The 21,902-nt window shown below is 36.6% G+C and overlaps 1 protein-coding gene across 27 annotated transcripts in view; it reads right to left on the bottom strand.

Annotated features, from left to right (window-relative positions):
- MAST2 (microtubule associated serine/threonine kinase 2) overlaps positions 1–21,902 on the bottom strand; it is a 226,634-nt gene that overhangs the window by 147,112 nt on the left and 57,620 nt on the right. For 20 of the 27 annotated variants that reach the window (XM_054210738.1, XM_054210728.1, XM_054210734.1 and 17 more), the window contains one exon: positions 21,587–21,729. In XM_054210738.1, the coding sequence (XP_054066713.1) occupies positions 21,587–21,729 (143 nt within the window). Of the gene's footprint in view, positions 1–21,586; positions 21,752–21,902 lie in introns of those variants that run through there. The other 7 variants (XM_054210749.1, XM_054210746.1, XM_054210748.1 and 4 more) reach the window with 3 other exon arrangements.

Raw genomic sequence — 21,902 nt, 5'->3', positions numbered from 1 at the left:
ATTGGCTGCCTGCCACACTTACCCAGTTTCTGGGGTAGAGAAGCCGATCACGGCTGCTGTAAAAAAGCAGGCATGGATTTTCCTCCAGCTTCCCTCTCCCCTTCCCTTCTTCAGAGGAAATAATTCTTATTTAAATGTCAGATCAAAAACCACCACCAGCAAGATCCCAATGTGGTGACCACCTTTTCCCCCCTCCTATTTAACTGTTAACATTCATCCACTCTGCCTTTCTTTTCCTTCAACAAAATCTTCCACAGTAAAGCAATGACGAAAGAGGGTGGGAGAGAATACTTAGTACCAAACTGAATCAAGCAAAAGACAAATGGAATTGAAATGCAACTCTCTGACATGGAAAATTTTTCTTACAAAATATTACCTTTAGAAATTTAGTCATCATTTCAAGAGATAACACCATCCTTAGACATTCATTTTAACACCTTAAAAGGTCTGCAGATAAGTCTCCAATTAATGTATTTTTACAAGACTTTTCACTAAGAGATATACTACTGAAAGCTACTAAAGAAACTGAAGTACATAAAATTATATTTTATCAATTATATAAAAAGTTAATCATAAAACAAATTTCTCAAACAGTTTTCAGATGCAGGCAGCATTTAGAAAAGATCTAATAAAATATCTGTTTGTCAGAAGAAAAATTCAAAATAAGGAGGTGATGTAATATTTGAATCCTTTAAGAATTACAGTATCTACCTTAGCACTCAACTTCACTAAAAAAAAAAACAAACTAGGAAGGGGGATAAAAAGAGGGTATTGAAAGTTTGTTCACCAGTAACATCAGTAACCTAATGCAATTCTTTCTCCATCAGATTCACAAATCTGGGGAAAATTTTGCTTTGCTCTGCAGCAATGAGAAAAGAGAAAAGGTAGTGTGGTACTGGGATCATCTAGACATAGTCCAACCGGTTCCTGTTTGGCTGCAGCGCTCTCTCTGAAAAAGCCATTCAATCTTGATTTGAAGACATCAAGAAAAAGAGAGCCATGAACTTCTGGTAAGTGTGTTCCTACAATGGTTAGTCTGATAAGTAGGGAAAGACATCTTATCAGCTTGCCAATTCTAGGATGAATTAAACGAGGCTAAGAGCAATTTCCAAAGAAAAAAAAAAAAAAAGGAGGTAGTGCCTTAAACAATAGTCACATTGGTCTATTTCTTGCTGTAAAAGGTTGGAAAAAAAAAAATAAATCACAAGCATGGCTAAAAGCTTTTGGGCAAGTTCATTGAAGAATCTGCCAAGTACTCTTAAAAGAGGAAAATACACTGAAGCTGACCCAGAGTCACAAAAGGCTGCAAGTGTTCTGGGAAGGGAACCTGCCTGAGACACCTGCTATCAGGTGCTATCAGAGATAAACTAATGGGCTCACCCAGTAGAATCAGGCTAGGTTTTATTTAAGTAGAGAGTACAAAGGTAGCGCTTGTTGAAGGCAACGGTGTCTTGCAACCTAAAAGGCATCAAATCCACAAAGGAACTAGGCGTAACAGTGAAATTGTAAACTGAAAAATAATTGTAAAAATAGTGCAAGAGCTATGACAGTGCAGGTAGGCCCTGAACAGACCAAAAGAACTTACATGTCATAAATGAGGGGTATTGTCTCTGCATATGATATTCATGAGAGCATTATGGAAAATCGTGTCTGTTACCTATATTTCAAGATAAGTACTGATAAAAATAGAAAGATCCAAAAGAAATGTTTTCAGGGCAGGAAAAGATCAGAGTTAAAAGACTTCAGGAACTCAATCTCCTTCAGTTATCACAGAAAAGACCACAAGTATGACAGGACATTCAAGAATACCAAGGGGACCTGGAATTTTACTCCTTACACACTAAAAAGCAACCAACCCTACCCTCTCAGACCAAAACTCTAGGAGGAGTCTGCACTTAGATCTCCGTCAGCATTTCATTTCTGTTGATAAGAAGAAATTTCATCCATGATTCAGACCTCATTCTACACCACCTGCTACCAAAATCTATTACTCCTCTGTCTTCTAAAAGAAAAATCTGAGAGGTTAGAATAGTTCCAGTAATTGTCTGAAGATGACTGGAGTTTTCCATCTGCTAACTTCAGTATAATGAAAGCAACGATTCTTTCAGTTTTTCTGTAGCCCACAGGTTTCTGAATAGCACCAGTGGAAGATGACCAAAGGCATACCAATTTCACAGTTAGGAAAGCAACGACCACAGGAAGTCGCTATGAAGTAGTGTGATTTTTCCTATGTACAATACATCTCACAATAAAAATAATTGAGAAATGGTGAATAAGCTATTATGCTATTACTCAGATTTTCTAATCACCGAAGCAACTGAAAAGAGGGATAAATAAGAAAGGAGCCTGTATCTACTATATTAGAGTGCACATATATGCACAAAGATGTAACTGTGTAGAATCACATGGATCATCTTTGAGCTGTGTTCAGTTTGTTGTACTATCCATGCTGAATATAAAAAGACCTTCTACATATCTTAAATTGTAATTGAAACTTGAGGAATATTTCATGAATCACTCAACATTCATGGAAAAGTTTCATCCAGTTTATTAAGAATTAACTAAAATATGAAGAAGAGAGTAATTAATTTTGCTATCTCTTCCTAATCCTTTCACGTTTTTGGTACTGCATCGTGCCATCTTTTCTGGGCTAAACCGTTGCATTAGAATGGAAACCTACCATTACCATAAAAGCAAAATCAGTAAAGGTTGTATTAGCAATCAAAGCATTACACTGTGGATCAAAAATCTGTGTACTCTCCAGTATAGCTTAAGGGAATCCAATAGCTGTAGACCTTAAACTCATAACACTAGTAGTCTAAGTCCACTTGCATTCACAGCTTAAAAAAGGTATTAAGACACTTGTGTTATTTAGTATTGACCACAGAAACACCAGAAAGCCTCTCAACACGACTAGGACCCCATCATACGAGATGTGGTGTGCAGGACGTCAACATTACACAATAGGATGATCCAATGATGAAGACCCATGCATGCTTTTTCATACAAAAAGATTACTCCCATGCAAAAATCAAGCTAAAAAAAGCTAACAGCTTTTCAACTGTCTGCAACAATTTTTATTGCATAATTTTATTATCAAGGAACAATTCCCTGATCTAAAATACTGAGATTTAAAATTCTCGTTTTTCATGATTCAAAATTCATTATATTTCTTACTCTATTTAGTCAAAACTAAAAGCAAGAGACATCAGGCTGTGGCAAACCTTAAAGTTATAACATTTCCCTACATAACATATTGTCTGCTGGGAAAAAGAAATAAAATCACTTTCTGAAAGATTATCGGCTGACAATTTCACTGGATTTTTTTTTTTTAAGTCTTTGGTAACATTTGTCTGGGCAACCAAAGTGAGCCAAATGTTTCACTGTCAATCTGAAATTTAAGTGTTTGGGGTGGAGTTTTTTTATTTATTTTGATCAGGTTATGTTTATCTGGAGATTTGAAAATGTCTCCCTTTGAGATAAACTGACAGACTATTGAACCAAGGAAGGTTGATGAGGTAACTTGTTTAAAAAAAAAAAACAAAAAAACAAAACACAAACCAAACAACTTGGCAGTCAACCTAAAGAAACTCGCCTGACAGCTTGTCTGATTTCCTTCTGGATTTCTTTCCTATTTACAAGATTCAGTTTGATAAACTAAGACCTTTGGAGCAAAGCTGTGCATTAACAGTGAACCATAATCGGAACTCATTCTGAACCCCAACAAATTCCACTTATGAGGCTTGGTCCCAGGGAGAAAAAAATGTTGAAAAAATGTGTAAAATCCTCCAGGTTTACACAATAATCAGGCTTTAACAGTACATTTTCTGTTTTCAGTTTGTTAGGTTTAGATTCCCAGGCAAGACTGCCCCATCCCCCACATTATGAAAGGCGGCACACCCACTAATCTGCCACACAAATGTAAATTTGCTGTCGACAAGGGTGGAGGACAGAGTTCATTCATCTACAGACCAACTTTTTCATACTGTACCACAGAAGTTATATTCCAAAGAGACAGCAGCTTCTAGGCAGAAACAAGTTCCTTGGCTCAAGCCCCTTCGAAAGCTAACATCTTTGGAAAGGATTCTTCAATTAAACTTTAATATTTATAGAAGATGTTGAATTCACTATGCAAACATTCTTGTTCTAAAGTTAAACTGGCATTAGCACAGAATGGAAACTAGCTTCTCTGATGCTACATTTCAAATACAATACCATTTTTAAAAGAAACACTTTTTTTTCAGTAGGCAGAGAAGCCTTTTTCAATATATGCTGCAAATTTAAACCTGAAGAAATATAATTTATATTGAGTAAACATTTAGATGACATTACCAAAATCAGGATTCTCTTACTTTATTATAAGACAACCCTCATGCTTTAGAGACATTCAGACTTAAAACATAAGTGGTGAACACCTCTAATCAGAATGGCAACAAAACCAAAGCGCAAGGACCCAATACCAACTCTTGTTTGTGTTTCCCTAATGATTTCCCATTCTGGACACTCGCTTCATCAGAACAAACACTTGATGCTTCGCAAAACAAGGAACCTCTTCTATTACACTCGCATAACATTTACAAATAATAAATTAAACTGTCAACGTAGTTACAAGTAAAAAAAGTCATGAAAGTTAACACCTAATTTTTCTTTAATTATTCTGCTCGCAACAGTCTCTACAGCACTGAATATATTTTTCCAATTTAATCCACATGCAATTCATTTCAATATACCTTGAATTTTACCTTGGTTTCCAGTTGACATTAAAGTGCTTGGACAAGTCTCCAAAGATTGCACCATTTTGCCCACCTAAGACCAACATGATCCACATTCAAACACTGCCGTTGAAATAAACACTTGGAGATAAGCCAAAACTTTGGAGTCAGGATTTTAGTTTCTTTCTCTAACAGACTAAGCTTACACTGATATCTAGCAAGACACCTCACAGCAGTTTTTCACTGATGTATTCTGACAGATTTTTATTCTTCCATTTCTGGTCTCAAACAAAATTTTGCTATTCATTTCTCACAGTTTTGTCATCCCCTTAAAATGCTAGACAAGTTAAAAGCTGTTCTTTTTTTATAGATATCCCTTTTCCCAAAGTTTATCCACTTAACCAGAACAAAAACTGGAAGATAAAAGAATAAATTCATTCAGGATTTCAAAGATTTAAAGCGCAGTGACAAGTTTTTTTTTTTATTCTTTCTCTCCTTCAGAAACTGCTTCAGACCTCTAAAAATTTTTATGATTTCTCCTGGTTTGTGGGGGTTTTTTTCTTTGAAAGCTATTTTTCCTCAAAAAAAGCAGATGCATAATAACAGTTTGGCAATCTCTCAAACTTTTTTTGTTTTTGCTTAACAGAACCTATTACATTTAATCAGAGGAGAGGAAACAAAGACAGTAAGAGATGCTGACTTAGAGCCTCAAAGAATATTTCTCAGAGGAAAGCGTGACATTCATTATTTTAAAAAGGCATGTGAAAACAACCTCTTTCCATAAAACTGGCAGGTGAAAAAAATTCTTGGACTTCACATTAAAATGCAAAAAATATATTTTACATTTCTTTAGAGTTATAGTTACATTTTACTCCAAATTCAATTCAAACACAAAAATCTTTATGCATGACATTAGAATACTGCCATGTCCAGCAACGAACATTTCATAAAAACAAACGTGCTTCATCGCAGCAGCAAGATATTTATAATATATGTTCTTTAAAGTGTTCAGACATCCTATTGAATTACTAATATAACATTGAGCTTAGCAGTTGAAACATTTTGTTCTTTTGTTTAAAAAAAAAATAAATCTAAGCTTACCAGTAAAAAATTGAAATATTATTTTCATGCATCATTTGAATTGTCACCTGGGCTTTTGTCTCAAGAACTGCCAGGGAGTATCAATGTGTTAATTGAAACAAGCAGTATCTAATCCACAGGACATCTTTAGCATATGTTTGCTTCCAAGGGCTGACAAGAGCTTTCTTGGATTTTTCATCACTAGTCTAACGTTTCCATTTTCAAGCTAAAAATATGAACAAAAATCTTACATGTTTACATAAATATATATTTTCCCAGCAGTATCTTTCCACTGGAATCAGACAACTTTGTATCTGTTTTGAGACCTTGAAAAATAAAATGGGAGTATGGTAACATTGGCATGAAAGTGTTGAAAACCCCATCTTTAAAGCTGTATTTCTCTTCATAATTCAAAAGACCAGAAAAATAAATACAATCAGAAACCTATCTCCATGATGGAATATTCTTACTGATGAAGGAGAATGAGCTAGTGGATGTAACAAGGCAAAGCTCAATACTCAAAGCTATCATAATTTAAAATTAGACATAATTATCCTTAACAAAACCAGGCACTGTGGAAAGGGGCTTTGGAACAGCTGCTCCTCTTCAATTTAAATGCTCATTTGTTTTACATTGACCTAGAAATCAGTATCCTCCTAACCAAAAGCCAATTAGATAATAGTCTGTCTTTCAAGCTTGTAGAATACTAATTTTTTTAATGTCTTTAGTAGTGAAAAGCAAAGAAATAAACTGCAGATGATGCCACAAGTATGCTCTGCTCCAATATGCACAACGAAAATCTGAGGATTCTCTCCGCCTTTCTGAAAGGTCAGATTTACAGTCCAGGACAGACGTCCATCGCTTCCTTCTGCTGACCTCTCAGTGCAGTCTCAGCTTGGGACAGCCACAGAACGCTGCAAAGGCAGCATGTGGAAAGATCTTCAATTTGCTGGAGTAGCATCCCACCACTCCCTCCACAGTAAAAGTAACATGCCAAACTGACAACAAGGAAGGATGACAAGACGTGTTTCAAGATCTGTTCTTCCAACCTTGCCCAGAGTTCGGTCACTAGCATCAATGGTTTTGGAAACAGAACCATGTCAGATGTTTTCAGTACTGCAATATAAACAAGCTGCTTCTCAAGCAACAGAAATAAAGGCACATGATTTCCTACAGACTCAAGTTTGTCTTTTTGTCGTCTTGCTCCCTCCCATGGTCCTTACAGAGGTAACTCTGGCTCTCCTATTTTACCTCCACCCAACTGGAGACAGCATCTCCCCCAGTTAATCAAGAGCTGCCACATTTGAGTGTCAACCAGTGCTGCCAAGCCACAACAAACAATGAACTGTCTCTCTCTGAGAGAATGTGAGAGGGTGCCTCCTACTCAGTTCCAATTCTTATGAAATTGCAATTGCAATTATTTTTGACATTTCTTCTTCTTTTCAAGCCTGGATGAAATTGCCCAGTGGCTTGGAAGTTACCAGGAAAGAATGAACAATTGCAGCAACTTTGATTCCCTATCACTGCTCAATGCTCCTGGCTATGATCATCATTTACACCATTACTTTCAATTTTGGTTAACGTCAATGCCAAAAATGCATATTCATCTACAGATCTGTTCCAGCTCTAAAGAGACAAAATGACGATGAGTGCCAGTTTGATTACAATCAAAGACAAAGACATAAAATTTCTTGATCTTACAAGTCTTGGCAGCATCCCTAGAGAAAATTCTTTCCATGAAAGTAGAGCCTTTTCTAAATACATCAACAAAAGAAGCTTCTCAGAAGACTGGTATCATACTGAATCTGACAGGATCCAGAAAGAAACTAATTAATGCAGGAAACTACATTACAAAACAGAGAATTCAATTCTACCAAAACATTAGGTCTTCACAGAAGAAAGAAACACTGGCAATCACCAGCAGCAATCCACAGTTCCGTGCTGAAAAATAATCTGCTAATGCAAAAGGTGGACGGTTTAATATTGAAAGAAGCCTTCTGAAATTGCCAAAGTTGTTAAGTAAACAAGCCTATATTGACAGAATGATCTCATAGCAAAACACAAATCTGTGCAGTCAAGGTGGAATTCAAGGGAAGGAGAAGCTCTTTCCAGAATAGGTAATGAAGCCGAAGAAACCCCTGTCTCCTAAGGTTTCCTTCTGAAGTCACTGAAGTAGAAAGCAACTAAATGGAAGTGCAAGCTGCCATGGACAAAACACAAACACGACAACAGCAGCATGGTTCTAAATATACCTCAAAGTTATCAGGCATCAGCATTATCAGTTTATTATAGCAGTTTGCTCTCTGTCCTATGCTCATGAACTTCCCACACTAGCAGTCCCCTTTCCTTCTCAGTAGTGCCTTCCAACCTTCTTTTGCAACAGAAGAAAAGTCCAAGAGAGCCCATTCCTACCCAGCCAAACAAGAGTCAAAGAGTAAGCAGATTAACCAGTAGGTTTCAGAGCTGCTAGGATGATGTCAATCCTGGACAAAATAATTAGTTTAATCCTGTATCAGCTTTTCCAAGTAAAGAAAAAGCAGAAGTAACAGCAATTGTTGAGATTTTTATGGAAAAAATAAGATTGCAAATAAAAATAAAGGTTGCAACATTTCTGAGAAGAGTTCTTAGGTGCTTTTCGATGGGGGAGGCGGGGGTCAAGGTGTTTAAATTACTGCCTCTGCTGATAAAGTAAACATGTAGACATCAGACTTGCCTGTAAACTACATTTCTAAATAAAATAAAAATAAAAAGTATCTCTAGGAAAGGGCAAACCTTTCTGGGTTAAGAATCTGCCGATCAATTGAATTTGTAAAAGTAGCTGTGAGAATAATTGCTACTCGATATGACCATTCTGTGTCAACAGAACAGTCATGCATGTAATATTATTCAGCATTTTAATTGATGACCTAGAAATAAATATAAAACCACTGATGACAAAGTTACTGTAATAGCGGAGCATAAACAGTGAGGTCATCACTGTCAGGGACATCTGAATGACTTGGTAAGGCTGGTCTATTCAAATATTGTGTCAATACAACCAAATGCTTAATTACACTCATAGGCATTAGCATTCAGGCAACTGTAGCAATGAAGAGAACATCTGCAATTCTGTAACTCCACAGATCTCTCCTGGATCCTGTTTTTTAAATACTGGTACCACATTTGCCTGTTTCCAGTCCTCAACTACTGAAACTGCTTTAAGCAATGGGCTATACAGCACAAATAACGCTCACCTGTTTCATCCTTGAATTCTTTTAAAGCTGTGTCATTATCTCCTTTTACTCACTGAATTAGCAACCTCCTTTATCCTGTTTTTAACCACTCCACTTTCCTTTTAATCATTCTTAACTCTTATTCAGGGGTGGGAGGGGGGAACACTGCATTCCTCTGCCTTGAAGAAGTCCTTAACTAGGTTCCATGGAGACTACAAAGATGCAGGTCTCTTAGCTGATGTTCCTTGCTCTTCAACAAGCTTTCTCTTTCTAAATCAGTTTATCTTTTTGAAACTGAAAGCAATCTTAGTGGGTTTTTGACTATTTTTAGCTCTGCATACCTGTATTTCAGTTGGACCCTTTAGGGTGGCTTTTTGACTTACATTTTGAAGCAGAACTGAACACGGCTAAGGATAAAAGCAATGTTACCTCTCCTCCGATGGGCTCTTTGCTAGACCTTGACCTCTCTTATGAAACATCCACTGAACATGTAAAGTCTACTCTCATCATGTCCCAGAGGGGCATGTGTCCTGTCTACATATAAGTAACGGAAGTCTCCCACTAATGTTTCATTCTACAGCGTCCAGTCCCGCATCACCTATCTGTATCATCCCCTGGGTAATACTTCTTAATTCGATCCAAGTTTCAAAGCTTAGGTGGTCCATGCTACTCACTGATGCTTTGTCTGTTTCCAACAGGGGTGGGGAGGAGGGTCTTTAAACACGCAGCACCACCCAGCCACAACCCCGTCGTCTTTAACCTTTCCCATATACTTTGAGGACACAATTACTGGGACACAGAACTGCATGTAAATGAGACAGCCAGTCCTCCACATAGCCTAGTCAGAATTTGAGGATTTTTATGGGATTAAAGTAATTATCTGTAAAACACATAGTAGAAATTGTAATAATTATACTTATGGGTAGTGAACATTATTGAACACTTTCCACTATTCTGAACTGAGGGATTCAACACAGAACAGAAGCTTATAATAAAAAGGATAAGCTCAATTATGTAGCTTAGGTAAAGTGGAGTTAAATCAACTGTATCCATTTTACTTAACACAAAATGCAGTTTAACCAACCTTTCATTGCTTGCTCCAGAATGTGAAATCGTGATTACCTTCTTCTGAACCACAAAACTACTGGAGAAGTTTCCTGATGTGCAAGGAAAAATGGAGCTAACAATTACTAATAGTTGTCCATGACTATTCTCAGATGGAGATTTCATACAAGGCAGGCAAAGCTTGATGATAAAAGCCTTGTTAATAATGGGACAGAAAAAGAAATCAGGTCACAGGACGGGCATACATCATTAATGTACTTCACTGAAGAAGTTAGGCACCACAATACCTTTCCCTTTAAATTACTGCAATTTATAGTAAGCCAAGGGGAAGAGCAGCAGTTTACCTTTTGCTTATGGAAAAATAATGGAATTCAGCAATTAGCATGGTAAAAGATATCTACCACGTCATTGTAGAGTCAAGTTTAATGGACAAGCACTCCTCCAGTTAAACGAGTTTTCATCTATTCTTGACACTTGCCCATGGAAGTTGATACCACAGATTTATCTGACAATAATCCACAGAAACAGGGTCCGTTCCCCCAAGGTTTTCAACACCTCTCATTTATACAAGAATTTCCTGCCATTTTCTTTTTAAGTCTCATCTATATATAACCAATTTCTAAATAACCTTTAGCATTAAAAAAAAAAATAAGATAAACATTCCATTCAATTTATTAGAGTGCTCTCTTGGAATTAAGCTGCTACATAAATGTAATCAAGTGTTTTGTTTGTAGATATTACCTGATATTCATACATGTTCATACCAGCCATAAGAAGGTCTGATTTTCTTTCTTCTCTATGTCTGGTGTAATTCAACTAGTTCTCAGTCAGCAACATTTTAAACACAGTATGTAGATTACATCAAGAATATAAACATGTCAGCAGGCAAGTAATCGTATGGAAAATAAAAAGATGTAATTGTCAAATATACAATTTTAAACAGCTGCCTATTTAGTCAGGATTGATGCTGATGCCTGATCAATATAATTTGACAATGCTGACATGACACTTTTCCTCTCAATTCAGATAGTTCTGCGTGTACACAATATTACACATCGTTCCTCTTATTTCAAAAACCTCATCAGTTTATCTTGTCAAACTTACCTAATTATTTCATTAGCCTATTTTCTTCTAATAAGATTTAAGATTTCTTTGATAAGAAATGCGTGCCTGTGTTTTAAATTCATAACACCCTACATTTTACTTTATTTTGAAAGAAATTATTTGATAAGTGAATTAAGGCAAAACAACAAAAACTTATGTAAAACAAAACAGATACTTATCAATAGATTAAATAATTACCACAAACTTAATTTCATATTGCATACTGTCATTTGAGCAGAGTAGAACAACTTGTGGATCAAAAGCCCGTGATTCAGAACACAGTTCATTCAGCAAGGAGATACTCCAGAAACAAAGATTGTACAAGAACAAGTGACTGTATGGTAAGAAACAGACATGCAAATTTTGAGCAACAGTAAAACTGTAATACAAGACACACCTCTATAGCTTTCACGCTGAGATTCCCAAACCAGTAGTCCACAGCCCAAAGAATTTATAGTGGAGAGGGATTAAGGTGGTCACAGTAGAAGTATACTTGGGCACAAAGCAATCCAAATTCACAACTTTTCTGGATATCATCAAATAATAAGAACTGATTTTTACTGTGGGGAGGTTTTTTCCTGTTTTCTGGGGATAAGAGAAGCCACAGAGAAAAATAAACACTTCTGGGAGAACACAGGAGGGAAAGGGGAGCTTAGGAACATCAGAACAGGCAGGAGGGATCCTAAAAGGGATCTAGAGACAGCACAGTATGCAAAGCTGCAAACAGCCAACCAGGGTTAGCAACACTGACGAAATGCAAGCAGTAATGAACATTCTGACCTTTGTCTTCAACCCCTGGATTCTTGACATGGTGATAAACACACTATGTATTTCCTTTGGCAACAGCTCATCCACTAAATTAGGCCAATTACCAGTATTTAGAAAATTCGAGATGCAAATTTGCCAAAAGTACCTCTGCAGACTTAACTATTTAAAAGAAATATGTAACAAAGAATCTAACTAGAAGTCTTTGTGTGAAAAGTTTAGTGCATGCACTGTAACTTTGTGTAGACAAATCACACAGCAGTATTCTCTATATTGAAGGTATGCAAATACTTATTTCTAATTTTGAGTGAAGACAAATACAGAAATCATGTTAGACCTGAAGTTTCATGTTTTATTTAAACTCCAAGGCAGAGAATTTTAATTCCAAGTTTCACATAATAATTTGTTTTCATGGACAAATTATGAACCCTGCCATAAGAGTTCATCATATAACTACTTTTACTGTCACTATACCGTATGACCACATTAAAATAATGAGGTTTGAACATTCATATCTTCAATTAGAGCTTTGTAGCTTCAAGCACTTAAAGAACAAATGCTGCCATTAACCTAGACCTTATCCCTCAAATGTGCACCCAATATATTAACAATGTTACTGAATCATGAGGTCGTTGTGAAAATGTAAGTCTCAGTGGATTCCATCACAAAGCAAAATCTTGAGGATTTTAATAGGATATTATTTAAGGTGTAAAATTAAAATCTCTCATTAAGTTATCTCAACAGCTCATGTAATTTATCAGGCTCAAAAAATATTTTAAAGGTTATTTTAGGTTAATTACATTTCACATCTTTTTATGACAGTTCTAAATCCCTGCACATCTTTCAATCCTCTATTATACACATCTCCCCCTTACCAATACCTTAAAGTTCACATTGACACACATTTTTGCATACCCACACTATAGTCTCAACATGACAGCATTTTATATTTACGATGTAGACAGAAATATTTTTTTTAATGGAAACTTGGTCATTGCAATAAATAACAACAGCAAGAAGTACCTCAGTCAGTTGTTCCACTCTATTTACTAATAAAACAGCTTAGGTAAGCTGGTTTTTTTGAACACATAAGGAACCCTCTCAGCAAGTCTTGCACTATATACATTTAGTTGGCCACAACTGCTTTTCAATAAACAAAATTCTGATCAATCCGAAATGCCACAATACAAGAATCCTCTTCATCTATTCCTGTAATAAACAAAGCTTTGAAAAAACAGCCTGGACATTATTTATCCCAGTCTCTGTTCACAAAGGGAAGAAGTACAGATACTGACTCTAAATCAAGCTTGCTAGCATAATGGTTATTCTGACTTCATACCTCATGTTCTCACAGCACAAGGACTCTGCTGTTTCCACCAGGGAAGAGTTTTAAATTCACAGTTCCTGCAGAAATGCTGAGGTTAGCAATAATAGCATAGCAAAGCCAGGAAAGAGATCAAGGTATTCCCTGGCTTTTGAACAATTAACTTCAAAACCTAAATAATGTCTTTAACACAAACAGAAGTAAGAGAATGACACAGGCACACTATATACAGTGACTGCAGGAATAAGTTATTTCATAGCACTGACCATTTCAGCTTCAAACATATTCCAAGCATTAATAAACCAAGCTTTACAGAAAGCCTGTGAGGTACGCTTCACTCCCAGTTCCACTGATGACCAAATGACTTAACCTCTCTGTATCTTAGTTTATCAAAGTTCAGATATCAGGATTGTTGCATAAGTCTCAGGCTTTACTACTGTGTTTCACTTACAAGGCTACACTTATCTCTGCCAAGAGATTTCACCTCTCCCCCTCTAGTAATCTCAAAGTAATAAGGGCTTTAGATTAACTCGTAGGAAAGATTCTGAGCTGTAGCTGTTCAGAGGTGAAGCATATAAACCACCATATTCCCATTTTCCTCCCAGTGGTAACATAAGCAATCACTGAGTCTCTGGAGCTGAAACTGTTTGGATGGCTGGAATGACACATTTCGGACAAACCGAAATAATACAGTACAGGAAAACACATCAAACAAAAACCAGCGGCCAAACATGGAGGATTATGCTACTAATTTCTAGAGCATCTCCAAAGCTTTTGCTTAGTCAAAGAGTTACGAGAGATTTTTACAGATGTCCTAAAGCTCAAAACAGTTTTCATTACTGGAACAAAGTAGTTTGAAACTTAGGCAAGCAAACTATTTCATGTTTAAAGACTGATCCTCCTATAATCACATCCTAGGAAACGGTTACCCGAAGTGTTACCAGACACAGAAAGCAGCCGTATTAAAGTACTAAAAGTGGATAACTCACACTGCCTTTCTATGGAAATACCCATCCAAAATCACCAAAATAAACCAGTCAATTTTTCACTATTTTAAATTAAAAACCAAAATTTTTACTGACTACATCAGTATGTTTTTATATAGAGGTCAGTAAGAACCACAGAACAACACTCTTACAGAACAAAGCCTCACTCAGTGACAATGTGCGTTCAAGACAGTCTGAATAATTTTTTATATTTTAAGTTCCCCACAGCTCCCCAAGCAAAAACGTTAATTTTCCATGCACACTACAGCAGTTTCTCACTTTACACCTACAATAGTGCTGCTGTCAGGAACAGAACTGACTGCATGTGCCAAAAGTCAATTCAACATACTCACAGACAAAAAAATAACACGCAGCATCTGAAGATAATGAGAACTGCAATCATTCAAACTGACAGTCTAGTGCCTAACAATTATCACAAGGCAAGTTTTATGAATTCATATTTCCTACGATGACAAGCCTCAGGTTACATAGAAGGATGTTCAAATTTTCTTTCAAGTATGAAAATCTCCTTTGAGCCAATGAGTTCACTCCAAAATGGAATTCACTTAACTGAAGTGAGTAAAAAGATGCTGACTGTGTTTAAGTAATATGCTGAAGTTTCTTCAGAGCAAGATGCTGACTGTATTTAAGTAACATGCACTATATATTAAATATAACTTTAGTACAGGATTTATCATAACTCTTTGCTGTTTGTTACACAGATACACATGAATTATTCAGAATGAAGTTTACTAGTGAAAAACCTATCAGGAATATCAGTTTTGAATGCCACTGTGAAGCATGTGTCCTGAATCTATCATGAAAACATACAGAATCATAGCATATGCATTTTCCTACCAGCGATATCTTAATGCTGTGACAAAGGTAAGTCTCTGCAAGTACTCTAAACACTGCCCAATGCTCGGAATTTTGCTCAGGATACCTAAATACATTCAAAGCAGCTCTTCCGCAGTTTACTTACAATATCATTTACTTCTCTGCAAAGGCCTTATTCTCCGCTGCTCCACATTAATCAGATCCAAAATCCTCATTCTTACTTTCAAGTTTTAACATTCAGCTCATGCCGATACATACAACCCTCTGTCTAGAACTGGTTCCCTACCTCTTCCTCAGACCCAGTCCCTTCAAACAAATGCAAGCCTGGACACTGCTTTAGTTCTTCAAGCCACACTCATCTGCTATCTCCTTATAGCCACATCTTCCAAAACTGATAATGTGTCCAAACTCTCAAAGATTCACCCATAGACCTTGCAGCATAAGTAAATGCAAATTTTTTATTAGTATAGCATAAACTTAGGCTTCACATGGTCTTAATTTGGAAGTTAACTTACTTCTCATCTCAGGTTATTATAATTACAACTGCTATTTTAAAATGCAATTTCCGTTACTTCATACAGTAATAAAATCCATTCATTCATACAACCACAGTTTCTGCTATCTTCTGCTTTTCTAACAATATATAAATGTGAAATTCCACTTGCACAGTTAAGTATTGAAAGTTCTTTACTCCCTAAAATAATTTATGACCTTCATTAGCTATAACTTTAATGATTATTCTTAGACAAAATTATTTTCAGCTGTATTCTACAACATTTAATTGGTCAACATATTACCACCTAGAATACAAACTAAAAGTAACCTTATCTATGACAAAACTATTTTGGGAAAAGCACAGCTGCATGTTTCAGAACACACAAATGTAAATGACGTTTTCTCATCAGATTCAAATGTCTGCTTCTGTAATAAGTACCCAGTCAACCAGCAGGAGGTAGCTCTATGCACAACTGGCATTAATGATTTGTTCCCCAACTACTGTTGTATTTTTCAATAAAAAGACAGGGGTTACATCTAATTCTTTTGTGAGGAGGTAGAAGTCTAAGCTCTATGCATTCACCCCACCGCCAACATACATATCCAGCAGAAAGGTGTAGAGTCCGGTTGAAGATCTGCTATTGTGCTTTGCAAACTAATATTTAATTTGCTAGTCGGATACCTACTAGTCGCTATAAACTCTATTCCTTCCAAGACTTCATCTCTGTGAGATTAACAGCCACTACCCAGATGCCTGCACAAAGCAGAGATCCTAAATAATAAACAGTAAATTCATTAAAGCACTAGGGACTAAGCAGGAGACCCAGAGACAGAATTTTCATTTATAACTAGGAGGGGGTTTGAAGCAGAGTATAAAGAAGCTTGAACTTCTAGTTCCACTGCACTTCATCAAGCCTTTTGAATTATTAATTTCTGTACTGAACTGACAATCAACACAGAGTTAAGGTCTCCTATAGCTACAGTCTACAGGAAAACACCTCTAGCTCTTCTTTAGGTTGGTCCTGTAGCAATGGTGTAATTTTGTGCTGAAAACACAATCCAGCATACTCAGACCTCCAGTACTCCAGCACCACCTAGCAGGCCATAGACCAACACACAATTAGGCAACACAGCTTCTGATCTCAAAATTGCAAACAATGGTTTATACAATTAGCTCCAAATAATAATTTTTAAAAAATTAATAATCTTAATTTATTCATAACTATCTCAACTATCATCTCTCTATTACCAGACAAAGAATGTTGCAAATGACAATGTAGTATTAAAACATGACAGTAATTCATACTCCAGCTAAAAAAAAAAAAAAAAAAGGCCAGGTTATTAGCAAGTAGTTACTGTGGAACACGATCCCAGAAATAGAAAGTCTGTGCTGTAAAATCACTAACGATTACGAAACTCTCTGAAAACGTTTTACAAAAACTTCCTTGGATCTCAGAGTAAGTGATTTCTGTCCATTGCCACAGGCCCACCAGCAGATGTCAGACCAGCCCCACAAACTCCTCAGCAGGCTTTATGAAAACTAGCAATTGGATTTAGCTTTCACATGAACTTAAAGGGAATTACCTAAATTGCCTCACCCACAAGCCCAAGTCTGTAGCCAATTAGCCAGGAACGATACAGATTTGAAGTACATCCTTTTGTAATAAAGAGCAATCTGCACAGAGAAGATATACTGTTATGGGAAGTTCATACATTAGGTATTCTATTGCTCATATATCTAAAATGAAATAATGAAATAAAAAAGCAAAAGAGTAAAAATTTAGAAAATAAACAGTAAATATTCTCTCCTACATCTAAAAAGCATACACCAACTTGGGCAAAGATAACACGCCACAAAATGACAGCTACCGGGTTTCCAATATACGCTTCCTTGCGGAGCCAAGGACCCACCATCACAAGGACAACCATTTTCCCCATTCCACTCAGTATTGCCTAATCTGCACAGTTTTGGGGAACTAAACGTTTAGAATAAATCAGGCTGAATGGGCAGCATCCCTGGCTCAGTGTTATTCAACACAGGAAGTTCTTCAACTTGTTAATAACTTCAAGTCTTTGCATTTGAGCCTTTCTACCCTCCAGACAGAAAAATCTGAGAGGTGCTTTTTTTTTTTTTTAACCACTTCTTCTAGAACAAGACCAGGGAAAGGTGAACTATCTGGCACTCTCTTCAACAGCAAAGAATACACAATTGTCTCATTTTGTTTTAACTATTACCTTACAATGTAAATGTAAAACTCTAAGTCATTTCAAATTATTCTCTGAAGAGAAGACTGACCCTACAAGGAAAACTTGCAGATCTGGCATCAGAAGATTAACAGAGTACCAACTGCTTAGTCAGCAGATTTCATCGATGAAGAAATGGCTCTCACCACATACCACGTAGTAGAGAATATAAGGAAGAAAGCTTACACCTAAGACAGAACTGCAACCACCCGGCTAGAATCTTGAATCTCACTTTCAAATATTATGTTCAATTTTTTGGTTCAAGGAGTACAGCGAGTTTCAGTTCAGTACTGGGAACAGTTCAGAAAACTAAAGTTTGTAAGTATAAGAAAAATTTAAAAAGGTTCAAAATCTCTTCCAGAAATGCATTTAATTTTCCACTGACAGGCTTCTTCAAGGGTTTTCCCACCACCATGGTTGGCAGAAGGAACATGCATGGTTTCTTATTCTTGGAATATCTCAAACTTTTCCAAGCATTAGATAGTGAGCAATGCATGTAAGATGTATTCCTAATTAATGGGTAGCACACTCTCAGATGTTTCTTTCACAAAACGCTGAGGACAGTGCTTGAGATGCTCTCTATGGGGGGTAAGAGGGTGGGACACACACACAAAAAAAACCACCTCTCTCTCCATAAATGTAAATACATATTCAGCATTAGCGTAGTGCTCCAGTTGAGCAACCTGTCCTTAACAATAAACATCAAGGAAAAATCATCCGTTGACCACCCATAAATACTCCAGCCCTGGAATATTGACACATTATGGCATTGCTTCTGGCAATCAATTTCTGTAGGTGCCTGTAGGTTGAGATCTCAGATAAATAAACCCCCAAACTAAGTCATAAGACATTTTCCACATTATTATCCTTCTGTTCCTTATACACACGCTTTATACACACTCCCTGCATCCCCAGTTTGGGAGTCCTGAGAGCAGAAAACACCACTGAGATGCCCACAATGATGCTTCCTGTCTTTTTTCTCTGATTATTTCGTCGGTTCTCTTAGGGATTTAGAAGTCTTAAATAGGACACTCCCCACCAGAATTCAATCTAGTAGGATCAGAGCCATCCGTCTTAGGAGCAGATGATCAACTGAAGGTCATCCTCTGAAATCCCCACATATATTTAGAAGGCACACAGATCAGATCAACATCTACCATTCCACACTGACAGGACTCAGCATTCAGTCTGCCCTGGCTTCTTGCTCAAGTCACGGATCTAGTGGCAACTGCTATGCAGACACATTAATCCAGACTATCACATATGTACAAGCTGAAAGATTTTGTCTCACAATAAATTGTGCTTACATAGTTTAGCATGTTAGAGTTTGATGTATTTCCAGTTCTTGAGTTGTTGCTGATAACTAGCCTGGCTATCAGTCTTGTTTCAGAAGCTGCAAACTAATTTCTATAGATTTGCTATTGTTAGTTTATCTTTTTGCTTTGCAAATACTTGAAGTTGAAAAGAATGTAATTTAAGCACGGCAAACAATCTGTAGGATTAGTAATGGTTAGAAAGTAAAAATAAAAAAAAAAACACCAAAACAAAACACATTACTGAATGCCAAGCAAAGCAAAGGATTTTAGCAAAGCAATTTAGTAAAGGAAAATCCACTGATACCTACAGTACCAAAAAGAGGGAGCAGAAACAATGCACATAGCTTTGAGTATTCCAGCTTTCCCATAACACACTCCCACTTCTCTCTAGCTATCTGTCTATTGCATTATAACAAATAATAAAAGAATTAAATGCTCTGGCAATCAAGGCTGGCATATTAAAATGACACTCTGCATTACTCAACCTACTCATCTCTTAATAGAGCTATTCTTCAAAGGAGATTAATTATACTGGCAAGAGACCTTTTGCTATTCTAATTTGTGAAGCATATTTCAATACCACAAGCATATTAAAACAACTGCAAATATGTAACTAGCTCAAAGATCCCAGGATTCACTGCATTTAATTAGGTGTTCATCTTGTGACCAGCTCTTTAGTCATTGCTTTAGAAGCCCACTTCATATATTAAAAAAAAAAAAAATCTTAATTTCTAGGCTCAATTAACTGCAGCTGTAATTAACATACAGCCCACCATAAAGTATACAGAGATAGGAAAGTGACCATATACTTCAATACCTAACACCATCACAGAGGGCCAAATACTGGATTTATAGTTGAATTTCTCTGCCTTAATTACAAAGCAGAGAATTTTAAATTCTTTTAAAACAAGTTATTGGTATTGCATTTCATATCAGAACATTTGATAAGCAGCACAAACACTGCCATGACAAACAAAGTACATCATATTAGTAAAACGCAGAATTGTAACACGCAAATGCATCTGCAGCTCGCTGATTTGTGCACAGCCATTAACCAACAAACTAGCATTCCAAATTAAATATCTGAGAACTAATGCTTTGTTCTAAAGCACGGTTATTTTCATTAACTTAAGCTATGAAGCTTCAAGGCATGTGCCTGCCTCTAGAGAACAGACCAGTATTTTAACATATTACTTTCTTTAATCCCCGCCCGATAAATACTTAGATGCCAAGTTCACGTGAACCATTTTCCCTTTCTATTGATACAGTCAAATTATAACCACTAAGAATAGACATTTAAGACAAACACTGAACAGGCACCAAACTAAGACACAACACAATTAAATCAAATTAGAAGAATTTCAATATAGTGGCATGTCTGAAAATGCCTAGACTACAAATACTTCATTGCAAAATCAAAACTAGTCATAACACAAATGCATGGCTTTTTGAAGTTTAAAGATTTAAGTTTCTTTTCATAGCCTGGTGGTGCCAAACTGTCTAGGATCCCCCCAAAAATTCTAAGGGCTAGCAATTTAAGGGCTATATACAAGGTACACCCTTTTACTTAAGGGGTAATTGATTCTAAACAGCCTTACAATGTAATATAAATTTACCCAGTTACTTGTGGCTCTATAAAGTAGTGCACACCAAAATTTCCTCAGTTGAGTAAAACTTGTTATACAAACAAAAAGCTTCTAGCTTTGCTTTTAGTCTACTATTTAGCAACAACTTCTGTTATATATATGACAGGTTATAAATATCTCCTTGCCCTTCAGTGATTTTAGATATTTAGAGGTAATAAGTAACATCTACAAACAAAACATACGTTCCTTTTGGCTCACAATTCTGTCTTGACTATAGCCATTTGAGTCCCATCGTGTCCCCTCCCTCCCCCCGAATACTCTCTTCTTAAAAAATGCTAATTTAACAGATGCAACATTCTTCAAAAATATGTCCACTTTACCAAAACCTTTTGACAGAAATCACACAGAAGAGCAGATGTCAGTTCCAGCTCTTCAATTCCTTGGACAGTTATCCCTTTCAGCTTCATCTCCCTAGCTGTTCTCTACGGAAACAGGCAGAGGTAGCTACTCAGAAAGCTGTTTCTCAATTAAACTCGTTTTAAATGGTCAAGTTCCCATGCCACATCACCCTAGACATCCAGTGATATTTTCTTTCAGGTATCAGGAAGCTTAAAGTAGCACTGAGAAGGAGCTTCCCTAAGAAGAAATTATTCTTCACACACACACATTTTTTCCTGTCAAAAGGAGGATGAACATATTCTCCTCTTAATTCACCTTCTACCCTAAAAAGGGCCCACAGGAACAAAATGCTGCATTCACTGAGCAGGAGCAGGGAAAGCAAGGTAAAAACTAAAGCTCAAGATCACACCACTTTTTATTTATAGCACAAAATCATCATGAGGATTCCCAGACTCGCTCACCAAACCAGCAGTAAGTGAAGGAGCAGATTGTCCGAGGGACTGATTTCTCATGCGGACCAGGTTTGAGGTATCTCCAGGTGGCTGCCATATCGTCTGTCCCACTCCACTGTGGACACTATTTGATAAGGGAAGTAGCTGTTTTCCTTTAAAAACAAAACCAAAATACTATGAGCTTGTTTTTAAACAAGTTCACAAGTTCAAAATACAATGCTGAAAACAAATATTGTATGTGGAGAAAGAGCATTTAATTAAAAAACAATTTAAAGGTTTTGGAAGGTTAGAACATGTAAGAGCACGCTACTTGTGAACTCATTAT

This window comes from Rissa tridactyla, chromosome 8 (assembly GCF_028500815.1).
Source record: "Rissa tridactyla isolate bRisTri1 chromosome 8, bRisTri1.patW.cur.20221130, whole genome shotgun sequence".
In the NCBI taxonomy this organism is placed as follows: Eukaryota; Metazoa; Chordata; class Aves; order Charadriiformes; family Laridae; genus Rissa; species Rissa tridactyla.
The sequence above is the reverse complement of the archived record's forward strand: the minus strand, read 5'-3'. Positions and strand labels throughout refer to the sequence as shown.